Raw genomic sequence first — 21,552 nt, forward strand, 5'->3', positions numbered from 1 at the left:
TATTACTCTGTGCCATGTTAATGAAATTATGGGTTTCTAACCTTTCCATTTTTATAACCCAATCTTCAATTTTTTAAATGTCAAAATTAGGCTAGTTACTCACTTTTCTCCTTGGGAGTTGGGATTAGTCATGGGCAAAAATACAAAAAAATAGTGTCTCATTTTTATTGCTCTATTAACTTGTACAACTTGCATACTCTTCATCACAATATACAGCTTAAAAAATCAAATCAAACAGAAGGAAGTAAAAAATTTGTAAAACAAAAAATATATTAACATCTTAGAAGAGAGGTCTTGCTCATTGTTGTAGCCATGCACTTGTATATTTCTATACATGAAAATTGTAGCCACCAACCATACTACAGAAGAAACAATTTGTATGTCTATCTCTTTTGGAAATTCATTTTCCCTATGCAATAAGCAAAGAGAGATGCATAAACAATTGGATAAGCAATAAGCACCACAGCCACAAGGCTTAATCTGTCATGCCTGAAACCATAGTAATCTTTTAGGAATATACCAACTTCTTTTTTCTCTCCAAATATGAGTATCTCTTTGTCCATGTCTCCATATTGTGAAGTTAGCAAACCATTCAAGGACCAAGCTGTTGGTGTAATCCAATAGCACCAAACCCACCATTTAGGAATTTTCTGCATGTAAAAAACATAGTCACACCTCACCAACCATATAAATTATGCTACTGGTATTATTTAAGATGAAGTTATGATCATGTTTGGAAGGCTTTAAGATGAAGTTATGATCATATAAATAATGTTTGGAAGTTATGATCAGACATATAAATAATGCTACTAGTTTGGATGGATTGCTGGTAAAAAAAAATCAAGCAATACTTATACATGGATATCCATTGGATATAATGGATGGATATCGGTGAATTATGTTTCGATCGAAAGTTGTTTGCTTTTGAATTTTAACGTTGATAGCAAGTATGATCCTTTATAGATGGAAGGGCAATAGTACTTTTGGGAAGTTTTTAACAGTAGATATTTATTTGATAGGGAATGGATTACTCAACAGATTTTTGTTCCCTCAATGATGAATGTAACTATTTCAAATCACTGGTCTTTGCATCAGTGTATGTTTTTCTCGACATACCAACTTTCGATCGAAACATAATTCAACTACAAATTCAAGCAGGCCTTTCAAGTGTTATGCTATGAAGACTAAACAACCAGAGAAAATCTTTCGGAGATGTGGAACTTACCGGTCCTGGCATGAGGAATCCAGAAAAGAGATTGAATATGGTGTAGACTGCAGTTGACAATACAGCAGCTATATCCAGATTTATGCTCAATGACATTATCAGCATACCGAGATATACAAAGTACAAGAATGTACAGAATGTGGAGTAGAAGTACCAAAACACTTTCTGAACTGACCAATGAAAACCTATCATTGGATATGTGATGGCCACATACAAAATTGATTGTAATAAGATATATGGTACTTCAATAGTCACCTACAACAACAAAATAATATGGATGAGTTCATAGTTTTACTGGTTTTCCAATCTAACTAATACCACTTGATTATGATTGAAGTAACCTCAAACCTGTGCAAATGAATAGGCCATGGAAGAATACATTCCAGCAAATTTTTCTCGGTACAAGACACTGCGTTCGGTTGACACATATGGTAGAATTGTTGAACAGTAATTTACACCCAGGAATATTACAGAAATATACATTGATCCAAGCACATTGAACAAATCCTGCTGATTGTTTCTTTAACAATAGAAAAAGTAAATGTCAGTACTTTCATCGGTACAACTTTGAGTTTAACACTACACTAGAATCATTGTTGAATGAAATATATGCAAGTATACGAAAGCGAACTTACATTTTGTCCCCTTTTTGCCAAAATACTGCCCCAAATATTACTGCTGCAGCAACCATGAATATGAAACGTGTTAAGTTATACTCGGGACTTCTCCAATAGGACAAGTGTTGCTTCCATAGGCATGCCATAAACTGTCCCAAGATATTTTGAGGGAACCGGGTTGAAAAGTGTAAGTCGCTTGAACCTGGCCATGGTTGACTTAATTCTCTCACCAACTCAAAGGTTTCCCTAGAATAAGAAATAGCAACTCAAAACTTGGAATAAGTGCTCTTTCAAATGTATGACTAAGTGCTCTTACAACTGAAACTAGTTAGTTATGCATGTAGAAATGGCAAAACTAAGTTGATATATTTGTTTGAAAATGAAATGCAGATTACTCACTGGTAAAGATTTGAGTCTTTATAGATTTTTGCAAAATCTACTTGAAGTTCTTCTTCTATTGATGCAGAGGTAGCTTCCAACATCCATGTTGCAGGATTATAATTGTCTTTGATCTTTGGAACTCCAGGTATACTCTGATAACAGTGAAATCACTTAGATACAAATTTAAAATACTTAAATGAAGAAGTGAGAGACAAAGGTAACACCAAAGAGCAGTGTTGATAATTTTGAGGCTTGAACAGTTTTTATTCTTTCTTTCTTTTTTGTATTTTTATATACTCCATTGTTAAGAAAATAAAATATGTATGTTATGATATTTATATGTTTCGGAATCATTTTCAATTTCATAAATGTGTTAAGCACTAAAATCTGAAGTAATTTGCTCTAACTAAAATATCGACGAATCTTCTATTCCCAACTGCCTGAATAAATAGAGATAACCAAACTTTGAAGGGAAGATCTACCAAGAATTATCTTCATTTACACATCATTGTTGCCTTTATCTTCCTCATACAATGTATATATCACTCATTTGATGCCAATTTATCAGTCACTCTCATCCTTAAGACTATTGTAAGCATAAGAAATTTGAAAATAAGATGAACATTGGTCTGTCCAGTTCTAGAATCTATAATGCTAAGTACTTTGTTTGATGGTTTGAGCATACCTGAAAATATTCAATCAGTTTGCTTGATTGATAGCCTAGCATTCCACTATAAATTATCCATCCTCCGGATTTCATTAGAATCAACTGCGTGAAAAATAAACTCATGCTTAGTTGTATGTTATCATTTATCAATATGACAAGGAAGATAACAGCACACATTTTATTTGATGATTTGCAAAAACAGGAAGTCAATTTTTGCTTCTTTCTGCTTACTTGTGATTCTAGAAGCGAGAAATCACGATATTTACTGAATCACAAAAAGCAGATGCAAACATGGATTAATTTCTAAGGTTTTAAAGTTCAGTTGTAAAATCATTTTGTAGTATCTTTATCTTATTATAGATGAAAGATAATAGTTAATAGTAGTATTCACCTCAATGAAATTTGAAAAGCATGTATCTAATAGTGGTTATACTTTATAAGTCTAGGATATAGTAAAAGTGACTTCTCCATTATTGACATCAATAATCCCTTCAGAGAAGATTGCTTACAATAGAAGTAAATGCTACTATGTTTACTAGAGTATTGCCAATATGACACTGATCTTCATAGTTACATTGGTAAAATAGGTTTCATGATGGGCAAAAAGTAGGTCTTATGAACCAACAATATGTTTAGTAAGACAATGGATAAAATAACACAAGAAAAACAGTACATGGGCAGCAAAATTTGAAGTCAAATGTTTGTGATACAAATAAAAATGACATGTCCCGTAGATATAATATCCCTATGGTCATTTCTGATATCAAATACTACTGATATTATTTTAGAAACAGACTCTCCGCTTGTGGGAGTAAAGTTATGTACATCTAGCCTCTCAAACCCTACTAGGTGGAGTCTCGTTTACTGGACTGTCATTTTTAGACTTATTATATGTTTTAAAATGCTGCAATTTTGAATACCTCATCAAAAGTCTCAAATATGTCAATGCTTGGTTGATGTATAGTGCAAACTGTGGTCCTTCCAGTGCCGACAACATTCTTCACTGCACGCATAACAACTGCAGCTGCTCGTGCATCCAAGCCTGATGTAGGTTCATCCATAAAGATTATTGATGGATTGGAAACAAGCTCCACTGCAATGGTTAGTCTTTTACGTTGTTCGGTAGATAAGCCACTTTGGCCAGGAATCCCAACTAAACAATCCTTTATATCATCAAGTTCAATTGTTTCAAGGACTTCATCAACAAATTTCTGCAATAGACATACAGAAAAAGTTAAAATACTTGTGGTGTCTGAGAAATAAATATCATGGTGCATGTGATAAGGATGTCATACCTTTTTCGTGACCGAATCAATCTCCCTTGGCAACCGCAACCAAGCTGAGTATGTGACAGATTCTTCAACTGTTATATATGGAGAATGTATGTCATTCTGCTCACAGTAACCTGAAACTCTTTCAAATGTCTTCTGCACTTTTGGGTATCCTGCAATTCTTATATCCCCTTCAATGACACCTCCAGTTTTTCTCCCGGAAAGGACATCCATGAGAGTTGTCTTTCCTGCTCCACTCACTCCCATCAGTGCAGTAAGAATTCCTGGCCTAAAGGCTCCCGTGATATCGCAGAGTAATTGTAGTTTTTTCTCATTTGAACCGTGTTTTCTCATCTCCTGTTCAGGAGGAAAAACTTTTAACATTATTAACTGACAACCATGTCAACAATATACTCGTAAAAATAATTACAATACAGTTGTGCCTATTACCGGAGGGGTGTCAACAAAGTACTGGACATCCTTAAATGCTATTGTCAGTGGCTCAAAGGGCAATACCATTTTCCCTGTATGGCAAATTACAGTTTGTTTAAAAGTAAGAACTCATCTTTAAGACAATTTATCATGAAATAGTTTTGTTCACCTGTGCTTTGAGTTCCCCTCGGTGTGTGCTTAATATCAACTTCAATTGATTTTAGTTCCACATTATTGCCTTTTTCTCCCCTCAGCTGAGAGAGCCTCTTTTTCGAAATTAAAGCTCGAGACATCTTAGGCTCTGAATGCATTTACCATCAATCAGTAATTGAGCAAAATACGATATTAGTTTGATGTTTTTTCCTTGCAAATTACTTCGATAGGACTTACGTTTCAAATAAGTTAAGGCTAAGATAAATCCAAAGTCAAAAAGTACTGTGAAAGTAAGTAAGGCTCCAACTGATATCCAATAGAAGCTAGCATGGAAGTCTAAACCATGATTAATTAGAACCTTCCTTCCAATGGTGATGCCTCCCTCTTCGATCTGCAAAGAATATAAAGCTTTAGATATATATAAAATATCGTATTGTTGTGACCTATCATGAAGCCAAAAAAATTATATTGTAAAGACACCTTTCGCCAGCGAGGAGCAAGAAATTCATTTAGTGTTATTCCTATTTCCCCATATGACATAGGAGAAAGCCAAAAACCCCACCTCAACCATGATGGTAGTGATGCTGCAATGAATGAACTCCATGAGTAACTTTGTAAATAGTATTATATCCTATCGAAAGATTAAAGACTGGCTTACGTCGAGGAAGAATGAAGCCTCCAAACAAGAACATCAATACTAACACTAAGGAACCAACAGTCGAAGCTGTAACATCAGTTTTGAAAATGGAGGCAAGGCAACGACACATGGAGGTTGATGACATATGCAAAACAACAAGTAAAAGAAACTGCCGGAAGAACCTAGTTCCATGTTAAGAAAAATAAAAGATCAGAGAAAAGCTTATAAAATAAACAGAGAAGTTGCCTATTTTTTGTGCATGGAACTAAAAAAGTTACTAACTGCTTGCCTTGATATTTCCGGGCTGTAGCCTATAACATAATATGTTACTGATGTCCATACAATACTATCAAGAACTGAGAATGGAATCTTCAGAATTGAAGCTGGAAGACAATAAGCCCATGCTGGATAAAGATAGAATGCTTTCTGCTTATCAACGACCGGGAGTCTGGTAATAGTCATGATAAGCTCAGCAACTCCATTAGTCATGAGGCGGACGAGCGTATAATACAATGAACCTAACAAATAGTTTGCGCTTATCAAGTCTACAGAAAATTGAGTACGTATGAAGACGGTCATTGTTATGATTGCAGTGATTGTAAGCTGCAGAATAAGATAAAAAGAAAAGAAAAAATAAGAATGAATCAATTGATTGAAGTGTTCAAGTTATAACTTAGCTAAGTTGAACATAACACAAACCTGTACAGTTTTGAATACGTAGATAAATGAGTTTCGTTTCATGAGAAGAACCTCCCTCTTCATACAAGCATTAAACAAATCCCACTTACCCAAGGAGTACTTGCTAAATGATAAAGCATTTTTATGGAATTGAGATTTATCAGATGGCTGTGAGAGCTCATCATATAACATTCTTCCCCAATAACTTTCTTTGAAGATCTCGGAGAACTGATCCACTGAAACATAGTTGTAAGGAATATCCATCCGGTACCAGTATTGGCTTTGATCCTTCTTCGAGATTACCTGAACATTGTTGAAATTTGAGACCGGAGAGTTGGGAGACTGTGAGCCTATGAGACTGGACTAAACTAAACAACGGCGAAATTCATTTGTTATCTTACCTCTTGAAGAAAGTCTGCCACTCCTTTTCTTTCTGGGCACCAGAAACCACAATCATTGAAGAATTGGAGTGCTTGGCTGCGGGGGCCGTGGTATACTATCTTCCCCTCTGCCATCAGTATAAGATCATCAAACAATTCAAAGGTTTCTGGTGCTGGTTGAAGGAGTGAAAGCACTGCAGTTGCGTCTGTGATATGCGCCAATTGCTGGAGACAGGTAACTATTTGAAAGGTTGTGGAGCTGTCTAAGCCGGTCGATATTTCATCCATGAAAAGAGCTTTAATGGGACCAACAATCATCTCTCCTGCATACGATTTGTAAAAACATTAGAATGAAGAGTTTGTTTTCAGCCCAAGCAGAAGTCTCATTACCCTTTAATTTGTCACTTGCCACTGTCTAGGAATATTGTTCGGCTTCTTATATACTTTCATCCAATCCATGACACATTCTTACAAGTAGAAATATAATATTTGATGCTTTGATTATTTTTTTAATTGCAACAATATGACAAAAAAACATTACTTGTTTTTCTGCATACCTGTAGTTAACCTTTTCTTTTGTCCACCTGAAATGCCTATTTCTAATGCATCACCAACCAGTGTGTCAGCACACATATCCAGTCCGAGAATCTATGATGTAAATAGTTTGTATTAACTTGTCAGAAACAATAGAAACATCTTAAGTGGGACACTAAATAACTACATACCCTAACTTAGCCCTGCAAGAAGTGGATGTGTATGTACCTTTAAAACATATTCTGTTTGAAGATTTTCGCTTTGCCCTTCAACTGAAATTGCCTGCAAAAGGTCTTGTTATTTTCTTTGTTAACTGTTTGCTTTCTCATTATGACATATAAGTCATCTTTACTAAGTTTACCTTCATATAGGTGTCAATATCTGGGTCAGGGATGATTCCGGCTTCTTTTTCTTTCCTGGTGATTTCAGCAACTATATCTACAATACAACCGACGAAAGTATATATGTGAATACCTATTGGTATTGTATTTGTTACAAAAATTGTTGATAATAAAGGCTTGAAAGGGTAAGAAACCTTACCAGCTCTACTTCCAACCCCCTGACAGCGTGCCGAAAAGTCAATTGTTTCCCTCACTGTCATCTCAGGAACATGCAGGTCATACTGGCTTATATAGGCTGATGATTTTTGAGGAACAAATTCATCTAGCTTGTAACCATTGTAAGAGATTTCTCCAGAAACCTGAAGACAATTAAAAGCAGCATGACATCACAAGGGCTATTGTATAGGGCAATTCAGCTGCTACTGCTAGTCATAGTGATCTTGATTACGTTGTGCTCAACCATATGTTCTATATGATTGTCACAAATCGAGAGACAAAAATTCACTTGAACTCAGTGATTTTGTCTAGTAAGTTCAATCTATATTACTGACCTTTAGAGATTGATCTAGTTTTCCAGCCAGTGCCATTAAGAAGGTTGTTTTCCCACAGCCAGGTGGACCAAGAAGAAGAGTAAGCCTACATTAGAACCATCTTTGATGACTTAGAAAATTGATCTCTTTTATTGTAAAAGTTACACATAGCATTGGTCCTAATTAGTTTCCCTTGATAGCTAGTCATGCACTCATATGCAAATGAATACTTAATTAATAATCATGCCAGTAACTATCTAAAAAACTTATCAACTCTTATTTAGTGCTACATAGATATAACATTTTCACTCACCTTGATGGTTTTATGATGCCACTAACATCATTCAGAATGCTTACATTGGCTCCTTGTGTATTACATGATACAGTCTTCACGAAACCCTGTTCGAGTGATACATTTAGCACATTTTTTCAAGAATAGGTGCCAATATCTCATGTTTTTGCATGATATTGGCATGTTTAGGTTCATGGAGGAAGCATACTTACTGAAAATGAGCTAGTAAAAGAGTTCCATAGAGTAGGTAGTGGCTTCCCTTGAACAACCTCACATTCTGCTTCTACATGCAGGTTCTTGTACTTCACCTCCACAGTAGGTAACTTCACATTCACTCTGAAAAACAACCACTTTGTCAATTCTTGAAAATAAAGTACCAAGGTTTCTACACTTTCAAAACTGAATGACAAGAATAAAGTGACCATGGTAAAAAAAAACTAGAGAAAACAAGGCTTCATGATTCATCCATCAAATTGAAAACAAGTCAAAAGAAATCTTAATTCAGAATTTGAAGGGTTGTCAAAAGTCCACTCTACAAATTGCTCTAACAATTTTGTAACATATAGAACATGAACTTTTGCAGCATGATCAAGTCTAGTGAAAGTTACCTTTCCATTCTTTCCCTGAGTTTCTGCAGCAACTGAAGGTTATCATTTTGAATGTGTTTGATGAGCTTATCGATAAACAAACGCTTTTCGACAGCACCAAGCTTAGTAACATCAACAACCCTTTTTCTATCTACTTCTTTGCTAGTACTTCCACCTTCCTCATCTTGATCAACAAAAGAAGTTTGAATCCTTTTGAAAGTTGGTAATTTCTCAATTGCAGCCCATTTTGATTGAAGCTCCTTATCTTCCTCCACATATGAATCTGCATCTCTATCAAAGGTTAACACATGGCCTTGAGTTCTTCCTCTTGGAGTTAACTTTGGAGTTAACTCCATTGTTATAGTTGTTGAACTGAGTTGTCCTTGAAACTTTTACAACTCCTAGCTTTTTCTAATGATTGTTACAAATATTGAGGGTTGCATGAAATGAAAAAGACCAATATCACACACAGAAAACTGTTATGTACTTTATTTTCTCCTTTACAACATGGAACAGGAAAGCACTTATGAAATTCCTAAAGCAGCCAGCTTTTGACTTTAGTGGCAGTGGCCCCTTAAGGGGGACACAATTTACAATCCACTCTGGTCAAATGATTGTCAAAGGTTCATTCAATATAAACATACATTTGATGTCTCATTTTAATAATAATAATAAAAAAATTAAGTTTTTAATTGATGATATGTTTTTATTAGCACACGACAACGTACATACAGAATTTGGGACAGCAGATTATTGCTCCACGCACATGTTTTGTTACAACAAGAGTAATAAGGGTAACTCTTGGTGACTATTTTGTCATCTCTTTACTCCTTCATTGACCAACACAGAAAGTCCTTGTGGAAGTTGATTTATTCTACATATAACCTTTTTTAAAATCAACATCTTTGAATAAAAGATTATTAAGGTAAGTGAATGTCTTTTACTTTCTAACATACATGTGAGTTGTTAGGTTGTCAAGTTATAGAGCAAGTCTTGCTCTTTTTTCATGTTTGTTGTCCTAAGCTTTTACCTACCATAGGATAGACATTACAATTTATGATACCAAGCTATAAACACTTTTGGCTTTATTATTGTGATGGAGTGGAGCCATGGATTTTAGATAAAGTTGATCAAGAAAGAGGAAGCAAAAAATCATGCATCTAAAAGAGAAAAATATTTGGTTTATTTTGACTAAGTACATTATATATTAAATCCTAATAAATAAAATTAACCAAGTGATGTTACAAATACAAAGTGATGAACTGAGATCATCTGTCCATGTCTCATTTTATTCTGGACCAATCAAATATTGTCTCATAAATAAAAGAAATTTTTAAATAAAAAAAAATTATATTACTTACTAAAATTTGATTGAACCGGGACGGAAAATGGAAACAACTTTTGAGATAACTTTTGAGATAGTTGATTTATTTTCAAAAGTGACATTAATATTTTTCAGATTTCCATAATGAAAACATGACTCGGACATCGTAATTAAATTAAAGACAGTTGATGCTTAACTTTGCATAATCACTATCTCTATAGAAGAAAAAGATTGAAACAATTATTTTTAGTTAGCCCAATAAATATTTATAAAAACTTTTGTGTCTGTGTTTTCTTGGACCACATTACCACTTGAGTAAAAATATAATTAGATGATCCCATAAGTCTAACCCTTTCATATTTTTTCAGCAAACAAAAATTCATGACCAAATGCATCGTAAATTGTTGAATGGCTATTTGATTATTATGCATGTGGAATTTCATAGTCCTAAGGTGGCTGGTTGAAATAAAAATATAGTACTTAATTAGGCTGTACTTTTTTGTTTCTTTATTTAAAAACAATGTACTCATCCTTCATATGGAATATGTTTGACGTAACATGAAATATGAAAAGTACGTGTTGTATACAACCTTTAAATTCAGCTCCATATTTGTCATCAACACACAAAATTCTAAATTCCTATTAAATCAATATCAAGTTGGATGAAGAAGATTTGATAATTTAATAGTAAACTCACATCATTGACATGCACATTTGAGGGGAAGATAGAATAGACGTAATAAATTTTCTTTTTTATGCTTACACAAACACTTCTTAACTTCTATATATTAAGAAATGATCATAAAGGCAATGACCTTAGTAAAATGTTTTAAATAGAATTGGTTAGTATTAAACATAATTTTATTATATGACCTCAATGTAATGTTTTAAATTATTATATGATTTAGTTACTTTGATTACAATTAAACATAATTTTGGTAACAAACAATTTATATTTAACTACGTGCCCTAGCCATTATTATTCCGTACACAAAAAAGTGCAGGCTATTATTAGTTTGTAATGATTAAATTTAACCAATGTTGTAATGAGGTTAAATAAAATAATTTATTTCACTTAATTTCAATGTCATATAGGATTATGATATGGGCCATCACTGCACCTAAGTATATGGATGTCCTTTTCATGTCTACTCTGTTTTTTGCATTTTTTTAATGTCTACTTGTTCCACACTTCTTATTAAAGTCAATTAATTTTATTTCAACATTATCACAATGCATGTGGGAAAAATATAATTGAACAAAGATTCTATAAATTGGCTTTGTGGCATGGAGAAATTCAATATGATTCCCTATTTCCCTCCTTCAAAACAGGAAGTTTATAGAAATTGTGTATTTGATATTTCAGTTTTAAAATCTCAAGTTTAAATTAAGAATTAACCGGGAGTTAGAAGATGTTTATTGGAAATTATAAATACAATAATATACCTTAATTGTGAGGAAATTTTAAAGATTTAAATTTAATATTAGTACTCTATCAATAATCAATATTCAACTGCCAATCTCATACTTATATAATTAAACTCTATAACTTAGCAAAGAAATGTAGGTCAATCGACAATTTCATAGTACATAAATTTAAAAAATGGGGACGAAGTTATCATCACAATAAATAGAAGGATTAAAATTGTACAATCACAAAAGATAAAAAAGCCTAAAAATACAACGGAGCCTCCTTTTTCCTTTAACAACCAAATATTAAATAAAAATATTTCTAAAAGATAAACCTTTCTGAAAATGTTTATTAAAAACTTTTTTTAACACTTTTGAAAACAATTCTAGATTCAACAATACCATTCCAAAAATAGGGCAGATACTAAAAATTGCATAACAAACATTTGCGGGATTGAAAATAAAATTAAATTGCACCGAAATCCAAGAAATCAAACATGAGACTATGAGAGTGGGTAGTGATGGATGGGAAGAAAAGGTAAGTTTTGACGTAATAGTAAAACAAAATTTAGATAAAAAAATGTGTAGTTCTGAAATTTTAATTAAAGAAAAATGAGATATGGTATTAAATGAAATATATGTGCTTACAAAAAAATTGTTTCTTAGAGCATCATCCAAAGTGGTATTTCTATGAGAGACATTTTTCATTTTTTTAATGTTGTCTCAACTATAAGAATGGTGCTTATTTTGTTCACTGTTGTGAAATAAGCAAAGAAAAGTTCTTCTCCAATGGTGAAATTGGAAGAATAACGTTTTTATTTGGCTATAAACTTAGTTTTTCACCATTATGGGTGTTCTTAACAATCATCTTCATTAATGGAGAGATAAAATCGTATAATAATAAACAAAAAACAACCTATAATAACATTTTTATATTTTTATTTACCACAAAATTATTTTTTCACCATAAAAACATAAGAAGAATAAGCATTTATCTCTCTATTATGGGAGATGGTCTTTCTTCATCAAAACTCAGGTTTACTATTTGAAATTTATTGGCCTAACCTTTAATTTTTCATAAAAAGGTACAATAATTTTTTTGGTACTAATAAAAGTAATCAATCTATTTTATAATATTATTTGTCTCTCCAATAAATATAGTTTTTATAAATCAAATCATTATTTTTCTGGTTTTTTTGTGAAACTAACTAATCTTACACTGTTGTGTTGATTGGGTAGCCAATAATATGATTAGATGTGTTTTGGGCCTTAGTTGAATATCAATAGCTCTATCAGGAAGCCCATCAATCACTTGATATGTCTAACTTTAGGTTACGTAGATCAGACATCTCAACAGTGATTTTATTGAATTTATATATTATTTTTTTAATACTAAAGAGTCCAGTATTAATGAGATTGCGACACACGGTAAAAAAAATTCTTTAACAATCAAGATTTCATGTAATCTTTTAATATAAAAATTAAAAAAGAATTCATCCTCGTGTACAAAACGTGACTGAAGTTTGGATGTTGGACTTAAAATCTATTTTAACACCTTGAGTGCACGCAAGTCCTTTGAATTTTAGTATGAAGTTAAGATTTAGAGATAAAGTTATGGTATTAAATTTTCATCAATGGAAGTCTTCTTAAAATTCGTGACACAATTTCGAATGTCAATTCCATATAAAATATAAGTAATAATCTAACCAATAATAGGAATTTTTTATAGTGAAAATGAACCACAGTTTTAGGAGTTCAAATTCTGGAATCATTGTGTTAAGAAGTACTTTACTTAATCACCATTCAACCTAAATTAGATCATAACTATGCATGAAGGGATACTCACTCAAAACAAAACAAGGTAACAAAATATTTGCAACCACCAACCCGAATTCTATTTCTCTGGATTGAACATAGGCCTATAATAACTCTACATGCTAGTTTTTCTCTATTTAAGAAACCTAAACATATGATTGAAAGCAAGCTTTTGACCAAATCTAATTCTAACATAATTGCGTTTGAAATTAAAATGCTAATCTAAACCATTACTCACCTGGATATCATATCTTCAACATGTTATGTAGGGCACACACTACAAAAACCTTGAAATAATTTGAGTTTGGGAAAGTTAAAAAAAAATTATTTCATGTCTTAATCATTCATTCTATAAAAATCTAATTGTTTGAATAAGTTAGTAACCATTAAATTTTTATACAATGAATAGTTAAAATATGGAAGAATTTTTTTTAACTTACTCTTAAAATAAGTAGATATGAACTATTAAATTTTTACATATGAATAGTTAATATGTGAAATAAGCATATGTCTTTCCAATTTGGTTTATGTTTGAATATGTGTAAAAACCATTATTCAACATCAAGCAATAATTGTCGACATCGTGCGTTATTCCTCATTTTATTTGTTTCATACTGATCCACGAAAGGGTCTGCAACAACAACGGCACCGCACACCTGGCCATTGGCCAAGACCAAGTCAAAGTCCCCAATGTGATCTCTAAAATTTGGATTTATTTACAAAGGCCAATTTGAGCATCAAAATCAACCCAGTATCCATTGGCTATTATTCTCATATCATTTAATCACTGTAATAATATTCATATAAAAAACTCTTATAATATAAACATGTTATACAAATTAAACCAATTCTTCTACTAACAAGATATTAGTCTAGTGTTGTAAGACTCTACTAAATTTTTAGGATGACTAAACCAAAAGAGATTAGTTCCTTAACCAAAAGATGGAGAGATATCATTAGCATTACAAAAAACTCAATCATCCACCTACCGTGTGAGTTGTTTTTTAACAAACACAATAACTTTTTGATTTTAACCTGAATTATTAATATGTACTTTATTAAAGGGACCATTACACATTTGGATCCTCCAATTATATTACTTATTACCTTCGAAATGAATGGATATGCAATCCAAACAATGATACATGTAGTATTCAGTACCAGATATGAGAGTCCATTAAAAAGCAAAATAAAAATCATAAGAATACAACCTTATTATCCTTCAAGGAGAAGGTACCTTCTAACTAAAAACAGTGTTCTTCAGTCTCTACAAGAATGATGCGTTATTTAATTGATAGCGGTCCAATCTGGAGTTGCTTACAAGTGGCCCATGATTATGGGAATATACAAAATCATTGTATATCTTTGTTGCTAACTTCTTGCGATCACTTTCTATTTGGATTGTTATTATATTTTATAATCTCTATATATAATTATTATTAATAATAACATATTAAAATCAAAATGCACCTTTTGAAGCATCCGTTTTGACATTTGGGATTTGGGGAAGCTACGGACTTAAAAATTAAAAAAAAAACACATGAGCTCACTGAAACAAGTACAACAGTTCACATTTTAAACTGCATACTCTATTTGATTTGATATTATGGCATACATTGGGGCATACAAACTGAGTACAATTTTTTCAATCAAGTAAAAAATTACAAAAAAAAAAACAGAAGGGAGGACAGAGAGAGATACACAGAGACAGACAAAGGATTTAAAGATTAGATAATATAAAGGCAAAGCAGCAAAACTAGTCCCAGGCCTAGAGCTGTGGAATCTCTCTTAGACCTTTTCCCACTTGAGGGGCTTCACCACTTCCCATGTGAAGTCAGCATCATCTCTTCCAAAATGTCCATAGGCAGCAGTCTTCAAGAACCTGTTATTGCCACCCCTCTTGAGGTCAAGGTTGATAGAGATCATGCCTGGCCTGAAATCAAAGTTCTCCTTCACTATCTTGAGGATCTCCTTATCAGGGATCTTGCCAGTACCATATGTGTCAACAAAGACAGATAAAGGCTCCGGCACACCAATGGCATAGGACACTTGCACAATGGTCCTCCTTGCCAGTCCACTAGCAACAATGCTCTTAGCAGCTTGCCTCACAATGTAAGCTCCACTCCTGTCAACCTTAGTTGGATCCTTTCCTGAGAAGGCACCACCACCATGTGCACCCCATCCTCCATAGGTGTCAATGATGATCTTACGGCCGGTGAGACCAGCATCCCCATGAGGTCCACCGATGACAAATCGGCCGGAAGGGTTCAAGTGGAAAATGGTCTTCTCATCAAGGTACTTCTCGGGAATCACAGGCTTGATAACATGCTCTTTCAGATCAGCAGCAATTTCATCATTAGTGACAGTCTCATCATGCTGGGTGGAGATAAGCACAGTGTGGACTCGGATCGGAACCATGGCACCCTTGTCATTGTAATACTCAACTGTGACCTGGGTCTTGCCATCAGGCCTCAACCAGTGGCAGGTACCATTCTTGCGAACCTCAGTGAGACGAGCACCAAGCTTGGTGGCAAGAACGTGGCTCAAGGGCATCAACTCAGGTGTCTCATCGGTGGCATAGCCAAACATGTGACCCTGGTCACCGGCACCGATATCCTCAGGTCTTTTGGTGAGATGGCCATGCACACCCTGTGCAATATCAGGGCTCTGCTGCTCAATGTTGACAAGGACCTTGCAGTTATCAGCATCAAGACCAACATCATCGGAAACAAAACCAATGTTCCTGCAAGTGTTGCGGACAATCTTCTCATAGTCAATGTTGGCTTTGGTTGTGATCTCTCCAAAGACCATAACCAAGTTGGTCTTGGTACATGTTTCACAAGCAACCTTGCTGTCTGGGTCCTGCTCCAAGCAGGCATCTAGCACCGCATCGGAGATTTGGTCACAGAGCTTGTCAGGGTGTCCTTCGTTCACTGACTCAGAGGTAAATAGGAAAGTCTCCGCCGCCATGTTTAGTAACTGCAGAACAACATCAAACAAAAACCAAACACAAAGATACAGGGTTTATTTTGTTTAGGCTAAAAAAATTGATTCTCTAATAGGTGAAAAGCTAAAACCTAAAGCCGAATCTCATTCTCATTTTTCAGTTAAACGGTTTCAATTAATAATAAAAAACACGAAGAAACCCTAAACAAACATGATAGCCAAACCTTAGATTTGGATCAAATGTAAATAACTAAGTCTCATTTTCACACTATGCATACAGCAATTACACAACTACAAACCTAATTAAGAAACAAATTACAACAGTTCAAGCAAGGTCAAAGTTGAATCATTAGTCAAACGTAGTAAACTAGAAGTAAAAGTTCAAATTCGCCGTAAGCTAGCTGAAACAAACACCATGAACATATGAATTCCACTAGATCTTAAATCAAAAAGACCAAATCTAGCATAACAGCATAAATTAACAACACGTGGAGCAGTTAAAATTGAGATTGAAAAATACGAAATCGTATAGCGAGATCTACAACACATTGCGAATTTAAATATCCAATAATTAAGAACGAGAGAAAGATACCTTGTTGGAAGATAGAGAAGAGAGAAACTGTGCGACGAAGAAGAGTAGTTTCTTTCCTCACTATAATAACTTGAGATTTCATCTATTTATTGTAGCGGAGATTGGGAATGACGGAAATGACCCTAAGTAACATGATTATGTTTTGGGTTAGATTCATCCATTTGTATATAATATATTAAGATAATAAAGTATTCTATGTTATAAATAGTTAAGTTATTTCATAATACTATTGACATTTGTCTTATTTAATTATTTTCTAAAATAATATTTTTAAAATTAAACAAAACAGTACATATGTTATATTTTTACTGACCAGAAAATATATATTTCAGATCACGTTTCGAGTTTAGATGAATCTTGACTGTCCATTTGGAATGGGGTTAGTTCAGATCAACGCTTAAAAAGTTAAAACAGTTAAGACTCTTACCAACCACCGACTGACAATTTTACAACCACAAATGTTAATTTGGACTGATGAGTGTAATATTAGAGTAAAATGTATTAGTTTTATACATTTTCATTGCATCATTTATTATTCATGTTTAATTATTATAGATTATATCAAAAATAATTTAAATGAATGATAAATGACATATTATTGTGTATAAATATTTACACTGACAAATATTTCACTCTATATTTAATATTCAATAATTATAATCAAAGATGAGTAGTGAATTATGAGTTCAAGAATTTTTTTAGTATAAATATTACAATAAAAAATTAGTTTCTCAATTTTAGTTTCTTTTTCAAATAATTTTTTATTTATATTAAAGACGCAAACTAAAAAGTAAAAAGTTTGCTGGTGAACAGTTTAAATTATAATATTATTAATGAATTTATAAAAAAAATTGTCCAAATTCATATAGATTACCCTATAAAACTAAGGAGTATATCTTTTGTTTGGTATAAGTTATGATTGATTAAAAAATACTTAATAATTAAATTTTAACTTAAATATATTTTTTCAACTAATTACAAAATCATAATACATTAAGAGTGACATTTATTATGAGACGGCATGTCTACATCCATAAAACTAATATGTGGAGCTCTCCATTTATATTGTCATTATATTAGTTACCATAATAATTTCAGCCAATAAAATTGCATCACCACAATTAAAACCCACAAAAAATAATAAACAATAAAATAAGAAAAATGTTCACACTGACAATATAACACTATTATTACATCTTCTACCAATTCATATAATTATTATTAACTTTTCAAAAAATTAATACAAATAAGTTATAAATAATATATTGAATATGTATAAATTATTATACTAACACTATATAAATATTGTATTATAGTTTTATTTCCTTAAGATAACATCATTTGGGTGTGTCGGAATGAATGGTGGGTCAAATGGGTAAGCAAACTCAATCATTTTGAACATGGACGTGTTTAAATTTCATAGAAGCACATCTTGCATGAAGAACGCTTAACTCTTCTACTTCCTCATTTGACCAGAGATTAGTCTCATATACTATCCAAATAGATCCAACTTGTAAAATAATAAGTGAAAAAATGCATTTTTATATATTGTTATTGTATTATTTATTATTAATATTTAATAATTATTGAATCTTTAAAAAACAATGCAAATAAATTATGAATAACATATTAAATATATATAAATCACTATACTAACAAACACATATATATTACACTCTAATAATAATATTCATGATATGAAAACAATAAATTATTGAAACGTGAGAGAGCTTACTCTTTTTCATGAAATTTTTGGTATTAGTAAGGATGTTATTCAAGTTTTTGGATAAAAAATTAATCTATTTTGAATTGTGTAATTATCATTTCTAATAATTATTACTTAAAAAAATTAAATTGTTATTATTTTAGTTTTTATGTGAATCTAACGGATCTTATATTACTAAATAAACAATTTTATAGACTTTCTTGATGAACTTTGGGAAGGCTTATCTAATACTCTCATGTAGGAAGGAAAAAATAAACTTGGTAGACCCACCTAATTATAAAAATTGGTAAGGTGGAATCAAATCAAATAAGTGCTATTTTTAGCTACGCTCACAATTATCGAAAGTGGATAAATAATTAAGAGTATATCCCTTTAAATTAGTTAAAGGAGAGTATTAACTATTAAGTAGTTAGTAAATAATAAATCAAAAATAGGAACTTCACACGAGTTTAAAAGTTGTGCTTTTTAATACAAAATTTCATTTCATTTTTAACAGTTTTTTTACCTTATTTGAATAAGCTTATCCATAAATTGATTACTTCGTAAACGGAATAAAACTATACGAAATTAATAGTGTTTTTTATAGTCACATTTAATAGTGTTTTTTTAACACGAGCCTAAAGAGATGGCAGGAAGAAATTAATAGCCAAAATGCATTGGGAAGTAAGTCAAAAGTTCCTCAGTATTAAACTTGTCATTCTCAATATGAAAGTAATTTTTTGAGCTTCGTATTCTCTTGCCATTCTATTTAATATGAGAATAAAATATCTCATGATATAAGAAGATAAATTATCTCTTACCATTATTAAAATTATGATATATGTGTGAGATTTAATCATTTTCTATAAAAATATTTCTAAAAAAAACAGTACACATATCATACTTTTATCGTTGGGAGGAAATAAGTTATCTTTTGGTATGATGAAATATTTTATTCTCATTTAATATTTTCATTTACACTCTGTTTGGTTCTGAAAAGAAAATGAAAGAAAAGAAAAAAGAAGGAAAGAAAGTTCAAGGAAGGAAAAGAACTAGAAATTGAGTTGAAAAATTAGTTGTCTAGTTTAAAAGAAAAAAGAAGGAAAAAAGTGATAGTCTTGTTTGGTTATGCAAAAGGTGAAAGCAAAAGAAAATGTATATTGTGAAATTACATAAATACTCCCATATAAAAAATGCCACATTTAAAACATTATTATTGTTCCTATTTTGTTTTTAGCATGTACAAAATGTAGGAGGTGCATACATTATTTGACCAAATTAACTCCAAGAAATATAAATATCAAACAAACATTTTTACAAACAAATCATTATGTAGAAAAAGATTTAAATATACTAATTTGTGTATGACGTGAGTAATAAAAATATCGATTAAAGAAAAAACACTTCAAAAAAGAATAATACAAATATATCACTTAACAAATCATAAGTTTTCCAAAAATAATTAAAAATGGAAATGAGTTAAAAAATAAATGTATTTTGTTATTGTAAAAAAATTAATATTCTTCTACAAAAAATGACTTTCACATTGGAATAAATAAAAAATAAAATAAAAAGATAAAAAATTAAATGAGGTTGCATGAATTAGAACAATTAATAAATGAAATATCTGTTACATTTAGAATTAGAAAAGTAAAAGAGTGAATTAGATTATAAAAATTATACTTGTCTTTGTTGTTGTACTAACAAATTTGTTTGAAGAGAAAGTGAATTTGAGGAGAGAAAAAATAAATAAGAAAATGAGTTTAGGGAGAGAATAAGAGAAGAGTGAGAGTTTAGAGATAAAATAAGAGTATTATGGTCATTTCAACAAAAATCTTCTTTTCCATGAGTTTTCCTCTCATTTGGGAAGAAAATATTTTAGCATGGGGCCCACATATTTTTTCTTTTCCTCCTTTTTTCTCTTGTCAACCAAACAAGAAAAAAACCATTTTTCCTCCCTTTTTTCCTCCATCCCTTTTCATTCATCCTATTTTCTCTAGAACCAAACACAACCTTAGTATTTAATCATAATTTATATTCTTTTAAAACAATAACAATAGCATGAATTATGTTAAGAAATAAATATAAAGTAATATTATGCTCAAACACTAAAACCAACAAGATGTTAATTTAGTTGTATAAGGTCCTGCTAGATTTCATGATGACTAACATGGCATGAGTTCGATTCTTATGAGCGACAATTGTTGAGAAATACAGTCATGCCCAAAAGAGATTGGTTCCTTAATCAGGTGATAGAATATTCTTGATAGTACAAAAAATACTTAAACACTAAACTAACAATGCGTTGTCTAATGTATTAGTCTATTAGATCCCCAAATAGATTTGAAGTTAAGATTTAATTCTTGAGAGCAACATTTGTTGAATGTTCACACATTTTAAAAAATATTAATACTTTACCATAAAGTAAAACAGTATTATTAGTTACACAAAAAAATATAAATCACTAAGTTTATCACTTCTAGAAAACTGATAATACCCTTAAATGTGATATTGTCCTTACATTTAAGAATCATTTTAATTATAGTGTGTGTTTTTTTTATGTATTTAGTCATTCTATTTCCTATTCAAGTTAATACATGATATTTAAGGTATACTAAAATTAAATACTGTTTTGATAAAAAAAAAGCCATTAGGGTTGTGGTAAATATCACATAAAACGATAACTTTTATTGGAAAATTAATTTTACAAGTTTTTCATTATTTGAATAGAGTATTTTTCACAAAATTTTATCCTCAACTACAATGACATACTTTAAGTAACTTAGAAAATTAATAATAATGCATATTAACTTTAGTACTTAGAATTTTCTCTGTATAAATTTGGTACTTAAAAAAATAAAACAAGTGATTCTTAAAAAATATATATATATACAAGTCAAAATAGTGTAAAATGAGATCAAGGACTAAAGTATTTAAGTAAATTAGTAATAAAAAATACTACAAATATAATTTGAGAAACGCTTGACGGCTTGAGATTCTTAAAAACCATTTTCGATATTCCAATTTTAAAGATG

The 21,552-nt window shown here is 31.5% G+C and overlaps 3 protein-coding genes across 4 annotated transcripts; all 3 read right to left on the bottom strand.

Moving 5' to 3' along the window:
* Positions 1-383: 383 nt before the first annotated feature.
* On the bottom strand, positions 384-4,886 carry LOC109338385 (pleiotropic drug resistance protein 3-like). The gene is made up of 9 exons (XM_019575605.1): positions 4,763-4,886; positions 4,612-4,685; positions 4,186-4,518; positions 3,811-4,101; positions 2,242-2,375; positions 1,861-2,088; positions 1,574-1,745; positions 1,226-1,480; positions 384-650 (listed from the first exon to the last, which is right to left on the bottom strand). Exons 1-9 carry the CDS (start codon positions 4,884-4,886, stop codon positions 384-386), a joined length of 1,878 nt encoding a protein of 625 aa, XP_019431150.1.
* Positions 4,887-4,989: 103 nt separating this feature from the next.
* Positions 4,990-16,905, bottom strand: LOC109338388 (S-adenosylmethionine synthase). Of its 2 annotated transcripts, XM_019575612.1 has the most exons (4): positions 16,813-16,905; positions 15,069-16,253; positions 14,512-14,514; positions 4,990-5,001 (listed from the first exon to the last, which is right to left on the bottom strand). In XM_019575612.1, exons 2-4 carry the CDS (start codon positions 16,242-16,244, stop codon positions 4,996-4,998), a joined length of 1,185 nt encoding a protein of 394 aa, XP_019431157.1. In that variant the 5' UTR covers positions 16,245-16,253; positions 16,813-16,905; the 3' UTR covers positions 4,990-4,995. The 2 variants fall into 2 exon arrangements, with proteins under 2 accessions (XP_019431157.1, XP_019431156.1); XM_019575611.1 differs by lacking the exons at positions 4,990-5,001; positions 14,512-14,514 and adding an exon at positions 10,511-10,538.
* Positions 6,647-9,260, bottom strand: LOC109338389 (pleiotropic drug resistance protein 3-like). The gene is made up of 8 exons (XM_019575613.1): positions 8,747-9,260; positions 8,351-8,474; positions 8,160-8,245; positions 7,868-7,952; positions 7,516-7,675; positions 7,337-7,413; positions 7,204-7,257; positions 6,647-6,764 (listed from the first exon to the last, which is right to left on the bottom strand). The coding sequence occupies exons 1-8, from the start codon at positions 9,079-9,081 to the stop codon at positions 6,756-6,758; spliced, it is 930 nt and encodes a 309-aa protein (XP_019431158.1). The 5' UTR covers positions 9,082-9,260; the 3' UTR covers positions 6,647-6,755.
* Positions 16,906-21,552: the final 4,647 nt, after the last annotated feature.

This window comes from Lupinus angustifolius, unplaced genomic scaffold (assembly GCF_001865875.1).
Source record: "Lupinus angustifolius cultivar Tanjil unplaced genomic scaffold, LupAngTanjil_v1.0 Scaffold_24_2, whole genome shotgun sequence".
NCBI classification, from domain to species: Eukaryota; Viridiplantae; Streptophyta; class Magnoliopsida; order Fabales; family Fabaceae; genus Lupinus; species Lupinus angustifolius.

What these genes read in the sequence shown, in the direction of transcription:
- LOC109338385 (XM_019575605.1), bottom strand. Translation starts at nt 4,886, where the DNA reads ATGTCTCGAGCTTTAATTTCGAAAAAGAGGCTCTCTCAGCTGAGGGGA. An exon ending in AAAGACTCAAATCTTTACCA is followed by an intron (nt 2,089 to 2,241) that starts GTGAGTAATCTG and finishes TTCTTATTCTAG; the next exon opens with GGAAACCTTTGAGTTGGTGA. An exon ending in TGGCCTATTCATTTGCACAG is followed by an intron (nt 1,481 to 1,573) that starts GTTTGAGGTTAC and finishes TTGTTGTTGTAG; the next exon opens with GTGACTATTGAAGTACCATA.
- LOC109338389 (XM_019575613.1), bottom strand. Translation starts at nt 9,081, where the DNA reads ATGGAGTTAACTCCAAAGTTAACTCCAAGAGGAAGAACTCAAGGCCAT. An exon ending in GGCATCATAAAACCATCAAG is followed by an intron (nt 7,953 to 8,159) that starts GTGAGTGAAAAT and finishes GTTCTAATGTAG; the next exon opens with GCTTACTCTTCTTCTTGGTC. An exon ending in AACTAGATCAATCTCTAAAG is followed by an intron (nt 7,676 to 7,867) that starts GTCAGTAATATA and finishes AATTGTCTTCAG; the next exon opens with GTTTCTGGAGAAATCTCTTA.
- LOC109338388 (XM_019575612.1), bottom strand. Translation starts at nt 16,244, where the DNA reads ATGGCGGCGGAGACTTTCCTATTTACCTCTGAGTCAGTGAACGAAGGA.